The sequence below is a fragment of the Emys orbicularis genome, chromosome 7 (genome assembly GCF_028017835.1).
Source record: "Emys orbicularis isolate rEmyOrb1 chromosome 7, rEmyOrb1.hap1, whole genome shotgun sequence".
In the NCBI taxonomy this organism is placed as follows: Eukaryota; Metazoa; Chordata; order Testudines; family Emydidae; genus Emys; species Emys orbicularis.
Window position 1 is genome coordinate 131,170,638 of NC_088689.1, and position 16,520 is coordinate 131,187,157.

A 16,520-nucleotide genomic window follows, 5' to 3' on the forward strand; every position below is an offset into this window, starting at 1 on the left:
GCAGATGAGCCCACTGGCTTGTTGGGGGGTGGGGGGCACAGGGCTAGATGGGCGCATTGGCAGCTGGAGCTGGGGTGGCAAGCGGGTCTCCCGAGCACCCCGTAAGGAGCCCGTGCCAGAGCAGGACAAACATCGACCCCTGCTGCAGTGGGGGCAGGGTGTGGGCAGCCGGCAGGGTGCTGGCTCCGGGCACTGGGACGAGCCCCGCTGCTCTGACGCTGGGCACTCACCTCCCTCCATTCCTTGCTGCCACTCCCCTGGACGAACAGAACCACTACTGCAGAGAGGAGAGCATGGGGTTAATGACTGCCTCTGCATCAGAAGCCACCGCATCCCACTGCATCTCACACACTGCACCCCCCCACACCCCATCCCACTGCATCTCACACTGCACCCCCCACACCCATCCCACTGCATCTCACACACTGCACCCCCACCCCATCCCACTGCACCTCACACACTGCACCCCCCACACTCCATCCCACTGCATCTCACACTGCACCCCCCACCCATCCCACTGCATCTCACACACTGCACCCCCCACACCCATCCCACTGCATCTCACACACTGCACCCCCCACACCCATCCCACTGCATCTCACACTGCACCCCATCCCACTGCATCTCACAGACCGCACCTCCCTCACACCATGCCACTGCATCTCACACTGCACCCGACACCCCATCCCACTGCATGTCTCAGACACTGCACCCCCACACCCTATCTCACTGCATCTCACACACTGCACCTCCCCACACCCCATCCCACTGCATGTCTCTCACACATACACACACTGTACGCACACTCTCCCCACCTCATGCAGGTGCACCCTGTGCACGCACACCTCATACAGTCCCCCACTGTGCACGCATGCTTTGCACATCACAGTGACTACACACACACCTCACTGCACATATACACCTCGCAAATATACACTGCACACCCCACCCCTTTGTGCACACACTGCATGTGCACTCCCCTACCCCACATGGGCATACTTTGCACATGCACACCTCGTGGACACCAACCCACTGCACGCACATACCTTGCACATCACACTGCACGCGTACACACAGGCATACCTTGTGCACCACATTGCATATACACATTAACCTTGCTCACTGCGGGCGCACCTTGCTCACCCCATATACACATTAACCTTGCTCATCCCAACACTGCACTCTCCCCATGCCCCTGCACACACTGTGCACAACCCTTGTGCACACCAAGCATACATGCTTCATGCACGCCCCCATGCACCCCTTCACACACTGTGCACGCCCCCACCCCAGACATGCGGCACACCAAGCATACACTACACACTGCATGCACACACACCCATCCCCCGGCACTGCACACACACACTGTGCACACCAGCCCGTCTCCTTCTCAAAAGCTGCTTCTGCCACGAGGCTCTAGCGCTCGTCTCAGCTGACGGGGCCAAGCCGGCCTGTGCAGCTCCCCGGCCCCGGCGGTTTGTCTCTGCCCAGGCTGTGCAGCCTGATGCACTCCCACTGCTCAGTGCCAGGCGCGGCCCGCAGGACCCAGCTGCCCCCTCAGAGCATGTTGCTGCCTGCTCTGCCAGGGGCTTCGCCCTGCGGCCGGTCCCCAGCCAGCTCCACTCCCCACACGTACCAGGGTCAGACTTGGAGAAGGTGTCCATGTCCAGCAAGTTCCTGGGGAGACAGACAGACGGACGTGAGCTAGGCTGGAAACTCATCCAGTAAGGGGAGAAGTGGGGGAACCGGGGTCTACGAACCTGGCTCCAGCAGGAGCCCGAACGACTGCAGAACTTGCAGCCCCCGAGCACTGGGCCCCAGCCCAGGCCTCCCCTCCGGAGCCGCTGGAGTCCGTCTGCATTAAACCCTTCAGCCAGAACCGGACACGTCAGTGGACGCTGCACCCAGGAGCTCAGACGTGGGGTCCCCGGGCCGGGCAGAGGGTGTTGGGGGCTGGGAGAGGAGGCCAGTGTCTGTGTGCGGTGGGGGCCCCACCCCTCCCCCAAAGCTCAGGGGGGCCTGCCTGGCCCTCAGTAGAACCTCTCCTCGTTGCCATGGCAGCGGCACAAACAGTCACTACAATGAATACTTCTGTTAACAGCTGGTCCCTGCAGCCCCAACCTCCTGGGCAGATCCACCGGGGAGTCCAGCCGGGCGAGGGGCTGGAGCACCCCGGGGTGGTGCGGGGGGGCAGAGGGGACTCAGCTGGGTGACGGTTACTAGCTGGGGGTGCCCTGACCCTGCAGCCCCAGCCCTGGCTGTTCAGGCTCCTGTACCAGCCCCGGGGGCCTGTCTCTGCCTGTCTCTCCCTTCGGGGCCTCGGGGTGAAACATCTGTCCGGTGCAGTGCGTGGCGGAAAGGCGGCTGTTCCCCTTTGCCCAGAGGGCTCAAGGTGTGCACAGGCGTGGGGAGCCCGGCCCTCGGCTCCCCGTCAGTCGCCATCACAGGCAGCACTTTAAACAAACAGAATAACCCACACTTTATAAACCATGGCAAGAAACCAAGATGGCTGTGGGCATGGTGCAATCCCAGCAGGGGGCGCTGTGGGGGCGGGACAGGGCACTGGCTGGGGGGCGGAGCTCCCAGCAGGGGGCGCTGTGGGGTGGGGCAGCGCACTAGCTGTGGGGGCAGGGCAGGGTGCTGGCTGGGGGGGGCGGAGCTCCCAGCAGGGGGTGCTGTGGGGTGGGGCAGCGCGCTAGCTGTGGGGGCAGGGCAGGGGGCTGGCTGGGGGGCGGAGCTCCTGGCTTCCCCAGCCCCGGGGTTTCATTCTTTCCCAGCCAGCACAGGCCAGGCAGATGCAGAGCCGCAAGGGACCCGCGTTACCTGCCGCAGCCAAAGAACAAGTCCCTTTGGGCTCCTTTTCTTATGCCTTCAACATAAAAATAAGGCATCAGAGCTTCCCTGCGGGCAGGTGCCAGCCCCTGGGCTGCAGCCCCAAGGCCAGAGACCACAGGGATGGGAGGAGCCTAGGAACCCACCTGTGTGCGGGGGGCAGGTGCTGGTGAATGTGGGGCTGGAGCGGTTTGATCTCGTCGCCCGGTAGCAAAGAGCCTGTTGCGAAGGCCCTGCTGGCAGCACGACTCAGCCAGACGCAGCTCGCGGGGCACAGGCAGCTCCTCCGGCCTGGCTCTGAGCTGCTGCTGAGGGATGTGCTCTCCGGCCAGGCCAGGAGTCCTGCGGCCGCGCTGACTCCGGCTGGGGATCGGGGACCCTACCCGGTTAACGGGCACAACCAGCCCCCATGTGCGCTGTGCCAGCGACGCTCCCAAAGGGGAAACAGGACACTGCGCGGGCTAGCCTGAGACCCCCTCCGCCCCACAGGGCTGGCCCTCCCCACTTGCCCAAGCCCTCCTCCTCACGCGAGACTGGGGTTGCTGCTCGCTCGAGCCCTGCCTGCCCCCCTGACTGGGCTGGGGTCACTGCTTGGCACCCCACATTTTTGACAAAAGTGGACATTTGTCCCGTTTGCTCTTTGATCTAGTCGGCAAGAACCAACGGGACAAATTCCCACTTTTGCCAAAAAAATTGGGACAGCCGGGACAGGGCTTAAAAAAGGGACTGTCCTGGCCAAAACTAGACGTGTGGTCCCCCTACACTTGGGAGCCCCGGGGGAAGCCAAGGCAGAGGGCGCAGAGCAGGGAGAGGCCTTGCGCCCGCAGGCCTGGGTCTGGGCCCGGGCCCCGTTGCTGGGCGCTGCTCACACACAGCGAAGGTCCCTGCCCTGAACAGCTCCCAACACACAATCAGTGAGTGTAAGAGGAGGAAAGGGGGGATCACAGGGCTACAGGGAGGAGCACCAGGCCCAGCTGAGCGACAGGGCCCAGCACTCCTGGTTTCTGTTGTCAGTCACCAGCTGGGGGCACCATCACGGCCCAGCCTCAGGGCCCTGTTTCTTGTGGGGCTCGCGAGGGATGTGAGCCCGGGGCCGACCCACAGGGCCGAGAGCTGGTGCTGGGAAGCAGGTGCTTGGAGAGCAGCAGAGCAGTGCAGGGAGGGGGCTGCGCTGGCAGGGCACTGCAGAGCGTGCACGGGAGGAGGTAGGGTCGGCGAGCTGAACGGGGGGAGGAAGAAGCAGCGTCTCTGGCCCAGACGGTGATTGAACATGACAGGCAACCCATTTACTAGCGCACTCGGTGGTGGCTGAGTGATGGGCGGGCGGGGGGGGGGGCAAAGTGAGAAGAAAAGAGACACTTAGCAAGGTCTGAATAGCCTGACTGAGCGAGCGGGTGCCAGGGGCTGCCCCCCCCCCCGAAATAGCAGCAGCCGCAGCACTTTGATCATTCCTGACTGCGCAGAGTTTGACACTGAAAAGCACCAAAGGCTGCTATTAAATCCAGCCAGCTCTTTCCGGTGCCCCATGACGCCTGCTCTCACCAGGGATGGGAGACCCCAGCCCGAGGCTGGGGGCACATTCAGAGCAGGGTTCTGCCCGGCCTGGCTCCGGGCCAGGGTCCCAGGGGGCCTGAGCCCCCCACCCAGCTGGGACTGCTCAGGAACTCAGCCAGAACAGAGGGGTCCCTCCACTCTTCCCCACCTGCGCTGGGGACACGGCCCCGGCCAGCGGAGCAGGACCCAAGGGTGTTTAACACTCTGCTGGGCAGAGCCACACAAGGGAGCTGGAGAAGGGGCCCTTTGGGCCTGGGTCCCAGCTCACTAGAGCCCCTCAGACCAGCTGCCAGCCCACGCCAGGCCTGGGGGCTGTAAAACACCAAGGGTCCCTGTCCCATCCCGGCACAGACACGCCCAGGCCCCTCCCTGCAACACTTCCAAAATTCTCACTGTTCCTTCATATTTGTTTGCAACAGAGCCCCGCCCCCCCACGGGCTTGTCCCAGCTCAGTCTGAGGACGGACGGACGGGCAGGTGAGGGAAAGGGGAGTTCTCTACAAGTCACCTGGATTTGCTGTGAGCAGCTGGGTCTGTCAGAGGCAGGTGGCAAGGGGCGAAGAGGGACCAAGCAGATGAGCTCAGGTCACACCTTGCACAGGGGGCCATAAGGAAGGAGACCCAGGAGTGACCGCTCCAAGAATTGTTACCTGGCCTCCCTCCCACTCCCCACCCTCAATCCCTATAGGTCTGACGTGCCCATCCCATGGCAGGGAAAGAGCAGACATTTGAGGGCAGGCTCCAAGCTATGGCCTAGAACTAGGGGGGCTGCAGCACCCCCTGGCTTGAAGTGGTTTCCATCATATCCAGGTGTTGCAGTTTGGTTCACTGGCTCTCAGCCCCCCTCTGCACAAACTGTTCCAGCCCCCGTACGGCCATGCAGAGGGGAAAGGGCCCAACGCCTTTGGAAGCAGGGGCCAGGCCCAGCAGATCCGTTTCCTTAGGGAGATGATCTGGTGAGGCCCGGGGAAAGCTGAGACGCTCGGGCGCCCGAGCCTCGTGCTCTGTGTACGTGCAGAGCTCAGCTCTCTTGATCCAGAGAGCTCCCCTGGCTGATCAGAGGCAACAACTGCTGAATTCAGAACAGTGGTAAAGGGCAGACACGCCTCCTTGGGGAGAGGATGCCATTTCTGCATCTCGCCCCCCCAAAGCACAGGGCGATGTGAGCGATCCATCCCTGCTGCTCCGGCCCATGCCCCCCGCCTCCTGGGGTGAGAGCTTCCTCGCTGCCCTTCGAGATCAGACAGTTAGTCCCTGCTCCTGCAGGAAGGGGGTGCGGGTCTCCATCTGCTCCGAGCCAGTCACAGCCCTGGCTGCTTTCCCAGTTGGCTGAGGCGCTTCTCCCTGCAGGCCTATTTTTAACTAGAGCCTCGAGGGGTCGCAATTGTTCAGTTCATTTAGCTGTTTTGGGGCTTCCCTTCGCACCAGTCAGGCTGGGATCCCAGGGGTGCACACGGGCCCAGTAACCCCTCAGGCTCCCCTGGCGAGGAGCCGGGCAGACGGTGCCGCTTCACAGCCCCCTCGTACCCTGGCCCTGCCTCACCAAAACCCTCGTGAGCACACGGTGCTGTCAGACCCAACTGAAAACCAGGGATGAACCTGAACAGGAGCCAGAGCTCGGGCGTCTGGCCGCTGCACAGAGCAGGCGTGTTCCCCAGGACACCCGATGGCTCTGCCCCTTGTCCCCTCCCTCCTGCAGCCTCCTCTGCCTCTCCTCGGACAGCCCTGAAAGCGCCTTCTGTCCCGTCCAAAACCTGGGCTGGGGTCAGAACTCGGGGCGCTCTGGAGACGTGGTGAGAACGTGAGCAAACGCTGCCCATGGAGCCATGTGCAGCCAGGGACCCCGCCAGCTCCTCCGCACGTTCCCAGGCGGCAGCAGAGCGGCTCCGGGGCCCAGGCCCCAATTCCGGGCCCCAGGGCAGAACAGTCAATGGGCCCCCAGCCTGCGCGGACGCGTCCGCCTGACATTTGGGCCGTGCTGCACCCGCGTTGGCTGGTGCCCAGCGAGCTGCCGGCTGCACTGCTGGGCGCAATCTTCCGGCACGGCCAGGGCTTCCACACGCCCGCCTGGCTGCCTTTGCCGTCCCTGGTACCACCCCGCGTGCGCCTAGGAACCTGCGGCCCGCCCGGGGGCTCTGGGGCTCCCTGCCACAGACCAGCTGGGTGGGAATCCCAAGCTGCTAGCTAGGGACCCACTGGGAAAACCTCAGCTGTTGTCTTTGCCTGGGCCTGAGGCTAAGAGCCAGGCCGTACAGAGCTGGGGGAAAGCGAGCGCCTGCTGGGGAAGGGGCGCTGGGGGAGAGCGAGCGGGGGAGGGGCGCTGGGGGAGAGCGAGCGGGGGGAGACGGGGGCGCTGGGTGAGAGCGAGCGGGGGGAGACGGGGGCGCTGGGTGAGAGCGAGCGGGGGGAGACAGGGGCGCTGGGTGAGAGCGAGCGGGGGGAGACAGGAGCGCTGGGTGAGAGCGAGCGGGGGAGGGGCACTGGGTGAGAGCGAGCGGGGGGAGACAGGGGCGCTGGGTGAGAGCGAGCGGGGGAGGGGCACTGGGGGAGAGCGAGCAGGGGGAGACGGGGGCGCTGGCGGAGAGCGAGCAGGGGGAGACGGGGGCGCTGGCGGAGAGCGAGCTGGGGGAGAGCGAGCGGGGGAGGGGCGTTGGGGGAGAGTGAGCGGGGGGAGACGGGGGCGCACTGGGCGTGGGCCAGCTCTATCCCGGGCAGGCCGTGCTCTTCCCCGAGCGGGACCAGACTCTTACACGGCCCTTGCACCATGGTCATGCCGACGAAGTCTCAGTGAGCGGGGGTGAGGGCTGATGGGTGTCGCTCACACCAGCAAACAGCACGAAAACTGCATTTACATTTAGGGGTTAAGAGGAAATAATCACCGAAGAGCAAGTTTGCTGTGAGCGCAGGCTGCACGTGCATCACACACACTATCCCTACACACACGCTCATGTACACCCCCTCTACGCACACATGGTAGACATGCATGCATGCTCACATGCACACACAGCAGGCATACATGCATGCATTGCACACTCACGCTCTGTGCACAGGCTGGCTGTGCATTACATGCTCACATGCCATCACACACACATACATGCTGGATGTCCTTTCACGCTCACATGCTGTCACACAGGCACACATGATGGACGTCCTTTGCACGCTCATGTGCTGTTGCACATGCACACACAATGGGCATGTGTTGTACACTCACATGGTTGCATGCACATGCACGGTGGGCATGCGTTTCATGCTCACACGCTGTCATATGCGCACACACGCTGTTCATGTGTTACATGCTGACAGGCCGTTGCATGCACACACATGCTGGGCATGCATTGCAAACTCGCATGCTGTCCCATGCACGCACACAATGGGCATACGTTGCTCACATGCTGTTGCACACAAACGGGAATGCACTGCACATTTACACGTTGTCCGATGCACACACATGGTGGGCATGCATTGCACGCTCACAGTCGCATGCACACACACACAAGGGGAATTCATTGCAGGCTCGCATGCTGTTGCACACGAACACACGATGGACATGCATTGCATGCTGATAGGCTGCCCCACACATAAACAGTGGGCATGCGCTGCACGCTTACATGCTGTCAAACACACACAGTAGGCATGCATTGCACGCTTTCATTCTGTTGCACACAAACACACGATGGACATGTGTTACATGCTCAAACACTGTCCCCCCCACAATAGACATGAATTGCATGTTCCCACGCTGCCCCCCCCCACGTAATGGGCATGCGTTGCACGCTCACATGATGCCCCCACATGATGGGCATGCATTACACGCTCACACTCTGTCCCCCCCACACAATGGACATGCGTTGCACGCTCACACTCTGTCCCCCACACACAATGGACATGCGTTGCACGCTCACGTGCTGTCACACACGCACACACAATGGACATGTATTGCACACTCACATGCTGTCCCCCCACAATGAGCATGTGTTCCACACTGACATGCTGTCTCACACACACACAATGGGCATGGGTTGCATGCTCACACGCTGTCCCACACACACATGATGGCCATGTGTTGCACGCTCACACGCTGTCCCACACATACATGATGGACATGTGTTGCACGCTCACACGCTGTCCCACACACACACAGTGGCCATGCATTGCACGCTCACCCACTGTCCCCCCACACAATCACCATGCGTTGCACACTCACATGCTGTCCCCACCACACATGGTGGCCATGTGTTGCACTCTCACACGCTGTGCCACACATACACATGCTGGCCAGGCGTTGCACGCTCACATGCTGTCCCACACATACACATGCTGGCCAGGCGTTGCACGCTCACATGCTGTCCCACACATACATGATGGACATGTGTTGAACGCTCACACACACACACAATAGCCATATGTTGCACACTCACACGCTGTCCCCTGCACACACAATGGCCGAGTGTTGCATGCTCACATGCTGTCCCACACACAGATGATGGCCAGGAGTTGCACACTCACACGCTGTCCCCCGCACACACAATGGTCGGGTGTTGCATGCTCACACAGTCCCCCGCACACATGATGGCCGGGCGTTGCACGCTCACATGCTGTCCCACACATACACGATGGCCAGGCGTTGTACGCTCACACGCTGTCCCACACACACAATGGCCAGGTGTTGCACGCTCACATGCTACCCCCCCACACACACAATGGCCAGGCGTTGCACGCTCACACGCTATCCCCCACACATGGTGGCCAGGCGTTGCACGCTCAGATGCTGTTCCCCCCACACACGATGGCCAGGCGTTGCACGCTCACACGCTGTTCCCCCACACACACACACGATGGCCAGGCATTGCACACTCACATGCTGTTCCCCACACACACGGCCAGGCGTTGCACGCTCACACGCTGTTCCCCACACACACGATGGCCAGGCGATGCATGCTCACATACTGTCTCTCACACTCACACACACGATGGCCAGGTGTTGCACACTCACATGCTGTCTCACACACCCACACACACACATGATGGCCAGGCGTTGCACGCTCACATGCTGTCTCTCACACACACACACACACACACACACGATGGCCAGGCGTTGCACGCTCACATGCTCTCTCTCTCTCTCTCTCTCACACACACACACACGATGGCCAGGCGTTGCACGCTCAGTCTCTCTCTAGCCGAGGCACCCGTCCCAAGCTTCCCGCCCCGCGCCCCCTTCCCCGACGGCCCCGCGCCGGGCCGGGCCGGGAAGTTGTGGCTCGGCCCCTGCTGCCGGAGGCTCCCGCCCGCGCCCGGCGCTGCCCGCGGCCCCGCACCTGCAGGAGACGGAGAGCTCCAGCTTGGTGGCCGGGACGCTGGCGGGCGCCGGCTCCAGGGCTCCCGGAGACGCCATCCCCGCTGCCGGCTGCTGCGCTCCGGGCGCGCCGCGCTAAGGCAGGCGCGGGGCGGGCTCCATGGGCGGGGAAGCGGCGGCCCCGGGCAGGTCCGTGCGCCGAGCCGGAGCCTCCCGCGGGCGCCCTGCCTCCGCCCCCGCCTGCGTCCGCTCCTCTCCGCTCGCCCGGCGCAGCGCGTCCGCCCGCGGCCCCCTCCCCGCCCGGCGCCGGGACCGGCCCCTGGGAGCCCGCGGCGCGCCCCGCCCGGCCCTCGTGAAAGCTCCGTCGAGGGGCCAGCGGAGCCCTGAGCTCCAGACGCCGCGCAGGGACCCCACCCCGACCCCAGGCAGGGCAGAGCTGCCCCCTCACACCCCCGCCCCGGCTCCCATGTGGGGGGCAAAGGGCCAGGACCCCCGCCCAGGCCCGAGGGGAGGGGCAGGCCCAGGCCTTGGCTGCTGGGGGGTAGGAGCAGAACTCCAGCCCTGCAGCCAGGCCCAAGGTCCGAGAGTGGCGTTGCACGGGACGCCCCCCCGGCCCCACAGCACCAGCCAGATCGTGCCAGGGGCTGCTTGTCCCTCCCCCCATCTGCAGCCCTGCCCATGGCACACAGCCCTGATGCCCCGCTCCAGCAGGAGCTCAGCCTAGTGGCCACGCTGGCCCAAGCAGACTCAGGCACAGAGCGTCTGCCAGCCAGGCACTCAGACCACAGGGGATGCTAAGCAAAGGGAAGCACCCAAGGCCATTCCCCCTCCCCCAGGGCTGCCGTGGCCTGAAACAAGAGGCAGGGCAAAGGCAATGGTGCAGATGCCTTTACTGAAAAGATCCGTCTCAGCCTGGCAGGGGGAGGAGCCCCTGCCCGCTCTGGACTGGGCCCCAGCTGCAGGGGGCAGGACAGGCCCAAGGGGCAGCTCTGGCACTCGCATGGCTTTTAGGTTCCTTCAGCTGCTGGACACACATAGGAGCCAGTCCAAGGTGTGCAACATGTTCAGAGGGTGCTACTGCTTCCTCTCAGTCCAACGCCCCGTGCAAACTGCTCCAGCAGGCCCCCAAGGGCTCCGGAGGGGCTGGATGGCGCAGCCTTCAGGCCAATGGTGCTGCTGTAGGTGGCTAGGAAAGCAGAGCGCACCTCCTCCAGCCGGGACTCGCGGCCGGCCACTGGCACCAGCCTGCAAGACAGAAGGGGGAGGGGTCAGCAGCAGCTTTCCCTGGAGCCAGCTAGCCCCAGCTGTACCCCACAGTGGGTTCACATCAGCCCTTCCCCTAGCAAGGCAGGAACGCCACAGCCCCCCACAGAGTCTGGCTGCGACCTCCCGCCAGCTAACGCCAGATGGCTCCAAGCCAGGGAGTTGGCAGCAGAAAGGTTCTCCCAGGTAGAACCTGTTACTAACCAGTCCCTGGCAGCTGGTGCTAGAGCAGGGGATCCTGGCTGGTGTCCTGGCCCCATGCTAGCCTCCTCTCAGGGTTCCAAGCCCCAACTCACAGCACCATGGCCCAGGTGCGGTGGGTGCTGCTTTCTCCCCCCATGAAGGCAGCAGAACCAGCCCTTCTCTCTGCTTCCCCCCCCCCCAAACACCCTCCGTCACATCCCGCGTTTTTTTACAACAGTCCCAGACCTCCCAGCAGACAGCATCACAAGCTGTCTCCCTCCGTCCACACTGGCCTCAGCAGTTGGCTTTGCAGCTGACAGGCCAAGAGCTGGGCCTGCAGCTCCTGCCGCCTGGCAGCGCCTTGGTGCAGCTCCATTGTCCCTTGCCAATACCTCGCTTTTTGCTTCACCTGCCCACGTCTGCAAGGCCCTTAGGAGCTGTTTGTGTGGAAAATGGTACACTTCATTTCTGAGTTCACAGGTCAGATTTCACCCTGGATCCTGGCCAAATTCCAACCCAAGTGGGTCCCACATGCAGTTTAAGTGGATACCACTACACTTCACTTCCTCTGTAGTGAGTTGCAGTTGGGTGCATTGGGATCCTTCTGGACTGACCATTATAATGATAGCATTTCCCACTTTCTTCTGGCCCTCTCACCTCCTGTCCTCGTACAGCCAGCTTGGAGCACGGGACAAGCTCGGTTGGATTATGGGAGGTGGGTGAGGGGGTGAAATCCCCAAGGGTTCCAGCCACAGGCACTAGAGTGAAGAGATTTTTCACATCTGTCCCACTGCAAGCCTGCGCTGTGTCTGCGTCACTCTCCTAGAGCAGGGCCTGGTTCCCCTGGGACCTGCTCTCCTCTCCAGCTGCTCGAGGTACAGCTTCAGGGCAGGGGAGGAGAGAGAAGATAACATGATATTCCAGATGAGAGTGATTACAGTTCAAAGGCAGCTGTTCTAGGGTTTAGATCAGGGGTCGGCAACCTTTCAGAAGTGGTGTGCCGAGTCTTCATTTATTCACTCTAATTTAAGGTTTCGCGGGCCAGTCATACATTTTAACGTTTTTAGAAGGTCTCTTTCTATAAGTCTATAATATATAACTAAACTATTGTTGTATGTAAAGTAAATAAGGTTTTTAAAATGTTTAAGAAGCTTCATTTAGAATTAAATTAAAATGCAGAGCCCCCCGGACCGGTGGCCAGGACCTGGGCAGTGTGAGTGAAAATCAGCTCGCGTGCCGCCTTCGGCACACATGCCATAGGTTGCCTACCCCTGGTTTAGATTGAAGCAGTCCTTGCTATGTCTCCACCAACGAGCAGAGCAGAGCGTGGTTCCCAGATAGAATAAGACATTCCTCAAAGGCCATGCCAAGGGCAGAGCACAAACCTTCCCCTAGAGGCTTCCCTTTAATCTCACTAGCGCCTGGCTGGCTCTCCCTTGGCACAGTTAGTGAGTGGAAGCGTTAACCGCCCACGGCCAACAGCATTCGTCCGGAAACAGCAGCAAGAGGGGAGATCGGGTGGGAGGCTTAAAAACACCAAGTGATACTGAGGCAGCCAACTAGGCCGCTAGTTACTGTCCTAAAAGCCAAGCAGGAGGGCATGCTGGAGAGGCAACACATTTAACAGATACAGAGGAACTACTTTAGCCTGTGGAACTCCCTGGCACAGGATATTAAGGCAACTTGTTAAAATTCAAAAAAGAATGACATTTATATGACAAATACAAAAAATCTCCTAGTGTTCAGATAATCAGACTGTTTCATGCAGCATAGAAACAAGGGCACAACTTTGGCTGTGCATCTGGACTTGCCGTCTATTTACTTCCCAACTTTCAGCTGCTTACCTGCGCAGCTTTACTGTAATGCTTCATATTTAGATTCCCCGTTTATTTTTGAAGGGAAAAAAAGTGGCCTGGTTTCCTTCAACAGAGAGAGGTCAACTAATGGTTGTTGGCACTGCAGACTAAGTCATGTATACACCCACTGATGAGCAGTCAAAGATCTGAGGCAGGCTTTCAGCCAGACGCCCAGTTTTGCCATCGTATAGATGGTAGGTTCGGATACTGCGGAGGTGTTAAAGCTTCACGGGACGTTTAAACCCCAGCTAAGGGGGCAAGAGGATACAGCACATGAGACAAGACTATGTCCAGGCCAAAACTCCAAACTGGAGCCTTTTTGGTAGAGGCCCACAAGAGATTCTGCGTAACGACTCTTTGGACAATGTCCTGTCAGCAGAGAGCAAGCCTAGGAAAGCTCAGCCCATTAGGTGCAAGCTGCATACCCAGAGGGAATTAAAATGGAAACTGGTTTGCATCCTGAACTAAGAGACAGCTGTAACGGTTACCAACAAAGGCTGTTACTCAGCAGAGAAGTAAGGACGTGAACCCCAGAGCAGGCTTGGAGAAGTGCCCTGGATTACCCCACTTGACCCAGAGGCAGACCACTCCCAAGAGCCGGTCTAGCCCCAGCATGTGGAGGTTAAGTAGGTCACAGGTCTGAAAGCCATGGAAACCCAAGGCAGGTGGACATCGGGGCCACGGTCTCAGTTGTGAATATTTTGGGGGTAGCAGTGGTTAATCGATGATACAAATCTGAGGAAATGCGCAATTCGCCCTTGTCCATTGCCCTCGGTCTGACTGGGCCCAGAAGTTACACTCTGAGCACTTCACATGCTCCAGATTCCAGGTGCAGACCTGTCCACTGTAGCAGAAGGACCTTGCCAGGACCCACAAGTCAGAGCTGTGGAGCTAGTGACTCTTCCCCCTGAAATCCCAAACCAGAGGCAACACATCCAGGAGATTGCGCTGGCTTGAGGCCAGACCCACCTAGGACTTCAGAGTGAGCCTCAGGTGCAATCCCACATTGTTAGTACTGCCCGTTCCCGGCCCTGCAGCTACCCTACCCCGGGGGGGAAATGGACGACTCATTACGTATTGGGTAAGAAACCTGCAGCAGTCACCAAAGGACAGACATGGATTAGACTAGTCACTCATTGACACTATGTCCTTCAAGATTTCTCCTTCCCCCCCTTCCTGGCTGTCAATCACATCTCAGAGCTGCACCGAGGGCTTCTCGCAAAGGAGGACTTGTCACCACCTTGTGTGGCTGAAGCTTGGGTTAGAAGAGGCCTTTCTGAGATCGTGCCCAGCATCCCTCCCAGGGTTTCTGAATGTTAGTTTAGGGGTTGCGGCAGTCCAGGAAGGTACAGAAGCTGCTGCTGTGGTTCTGGCCTGCAGGACAACAGATGGTCACATTTCATCAAATACGGCTGGTCGCACGGACGGTTTGTCTAAAAAAAACCACGTGTTTTCCAGGTCTCCAACCCTCCACCTCACCCCATTTTATGAGGCTTCCTGAAGCCCTCACTCACAGTACGTTAAAAGGATGCTAGGAGAGAGCAGTGCAGTTGTCTTCAAAACTAGAGCAATAAGATTAGCTCACAGTGCAGCGCACAGACTGAATCTACCACTTTGCAATCACTAGATTGACAGTTCAGAGGGTAGAAGCACCGGCCTACATTTTTTTAGTTGCAATTAAAATGCATTTAATGTCTTTGAAGTTCCCTCACAAGTAACTTTCTGTTTCTGGAGCAGAGAGTTTGCTTCACAACAGTTCTAAGAAGCAAATGTCAGTGTTTATTTGGCACTGTGGGTTGCACGGAACCATGCTCCGATATGGCATGAGCAAGTGGACAGCTGTAAGACAAGCTGAGGGTGGAGGAAAGGAAGGGAAAAAAGCAGCAGCTCAAATAGTTTGGAGGGTCTGAAATCCTTGAGTGCAGGGGACTGGACTAGATGACCTCTCGAGGTCCCTTCCAGTTCTATGATTCTTAAACATGGTAGAGATAAAGGGTCTATCTACACAGCAAAGAAAAACCCATGGCTGGCCTGTGCCAGCCGACTCGGGCTGTGGGGCTGTTTCACTGCTGTGTAGATTTCCAGGCTTGGGCTGGAGCCCAGAAATCAACATAGCAATGAAACAGCCCTGCGAGTCCAAGTCAGCTGGGTTCTTTGCTGTGTGGACAGACCCAGCGAGGCTAAGTGGGATCCAGGGAAAGAAACAGGCCTGACTCACTCCTCCCATCCCCCCTCAGTGTTATATGGCAGAACTGCAGCCTCTCTCTGAACTTGTGCCCAAATGGTGCAATGGCTCCAGCGAAGAGCCCGGATTCCTTCCCCTGCCCCAAGGCTGGGCACGGGTCACCCAGCACTCAGCAACCAGGTAGTGTGTGCGCCGTGGCTTAGCTCAGAGTGCACTTCTGACAAGCGTTAAGGCAGGGGAGACTTCAGGAGCCCTAATTATTCTTGAGGCTAATGCAGCTCTCTGGCTTGTCCCAGTTTCCTAGTCAGCCAACTGTTACGCACAGGGAGCCATCCTCTGTGCTCAGTACACTTACAGGCAACTGTTAGGGAGCTCATCCGGGAAGCTGCCAGGGAGAGCGGCGTCTGTGCTCAGGATTGCATGCTCCTGAATACTGCCACACCCTGTTACCATCTGCCAGCTGCCAAAGTCTGTAGAAACGGAGGATCCAGGCAGGGAGTGGTCCACTGATCTGGGTCAGAAAGAGAGAGGGGACATGGGGCAGTCAGTGAAGTCATGCAATCACAGGCTTTTCTGCTAAACTCTTGTGCCAGTGGGCACAGTGGGGTTGACTGCCAACATTTGTGCCAGCACGTTCCGATGCTGGAGGTGAGGGTGCGCTGACAAGTGATTCTGGCACATAGCACAAGGCAAACCTTCCTTCCAAAAGCAAAAGGAGAAGCCAAGCTGGTTGTGACTGAGAAAGCAGTAGATTCATTTGTGAGCTGGTAGAGCAAAGCTAGCAAGAAACAGAGGATCATGCAGGAACAGGGAAACCCATCAGCACGTCCTGCCCCCAGAACCACGGACACTGCCCCACAAAGGGCATGCCTCCACAGCCCACTTCAGCTATTAACACATCCAAATGCAACTGCGGGGACTTTGAGAATAAGAATGTGGCTTGTCTGGTGCCTTTATGTACCGGAGACAGTTTGGGAGAGTCCTCGAGAGCCCTGCCTCTGCAGTCAGTGGAATGTGAGTCCCTGAGGGAACCCTGATCTTGGGGAAGAAGGCAGAGCAGCGAGCACAGAACTGAAGACCTATGAAGACGCTTTGTATTCACTCATCAGGAGCAGGATGCTGCAGTAGCAGGCAGTTAGGCAAAAGGCCCCCAGGACAGGAAAAGGAGCCCAGAAAAGAGGATGTACTCAACGCATGCAGCCTCCTACCAGAAAGAGAAACATGAGTGGACTGGAGGAGTTCCTCTGACAATCTCCACGAGCAGACGCCTGGGAGTGCCTAAAGGCATTGGACCCTGCAACGTGGCAGTGTAGGCACATGGCCCACGACGCAGAGTTCTCAGCAATCTGAAA

General features: G+C 59.5%; 2 protein-coding genes across 4 annotated transcripts in view; both read right to left on the minus strand.

Annotated features, from left to right (window-relative positions):
• CPNE9 (copine family member 9) overlaps window positions 1–9,780 on the minus strand; it is a 46,036-nt gene extending 36,256 nt beyond the window's left edge. For both annotated transcript variants that reach the window (XM_065407595.1, XM_065407594.1), the window contains exons 1-3: window positions 9,704–9,780; window positions 1,637–1,677; window positions 231–277 (exon numbers count right to left, since the gene is read on the minus strand). In XM_065407595.1, coding sequence (XP_065263667.1) covers window positions 231–277; window positions 1,637–1,677; window positions 9,704–9,780 — 165 coding nt within the window. The remainder of the gene's footprint in view (window positions 1–230; window positions 278–1,636; window positions 1,678–9,703) is intronic.
• Window positions 9,781–10,553: 773 nt separating this feature from the next.
• Window positions 10,554–16,520, minus strand: part of MTMR14 (myotubularin related protein 14) — a 65,687-nt gene continuing 59,720 nt past the window's right edge. Inside the window, exons 18-19 of one of the 2 annotated variants that reach the window (XM_065408705.1) lie at window positions 15,524–15,679; window positions 10,554–10,926 (exon numbers count right to left, since the gene is read on the minus strand). In XM_065408705.1, coding sequence (XP_065264777.1) covers window positions 10,746–10,926; window positions 15,524–15,679 — 337 coding nt within the window. In that variant the 3' untranslated portion in view covers window positions 10,554–10,745. The remainder of the gene's footprint in view (window positions 10,927–15,523; window positions 15,680–16,520) is intronic. The other variant, XM_065408706.1, reaches the window with a different exon arrangement.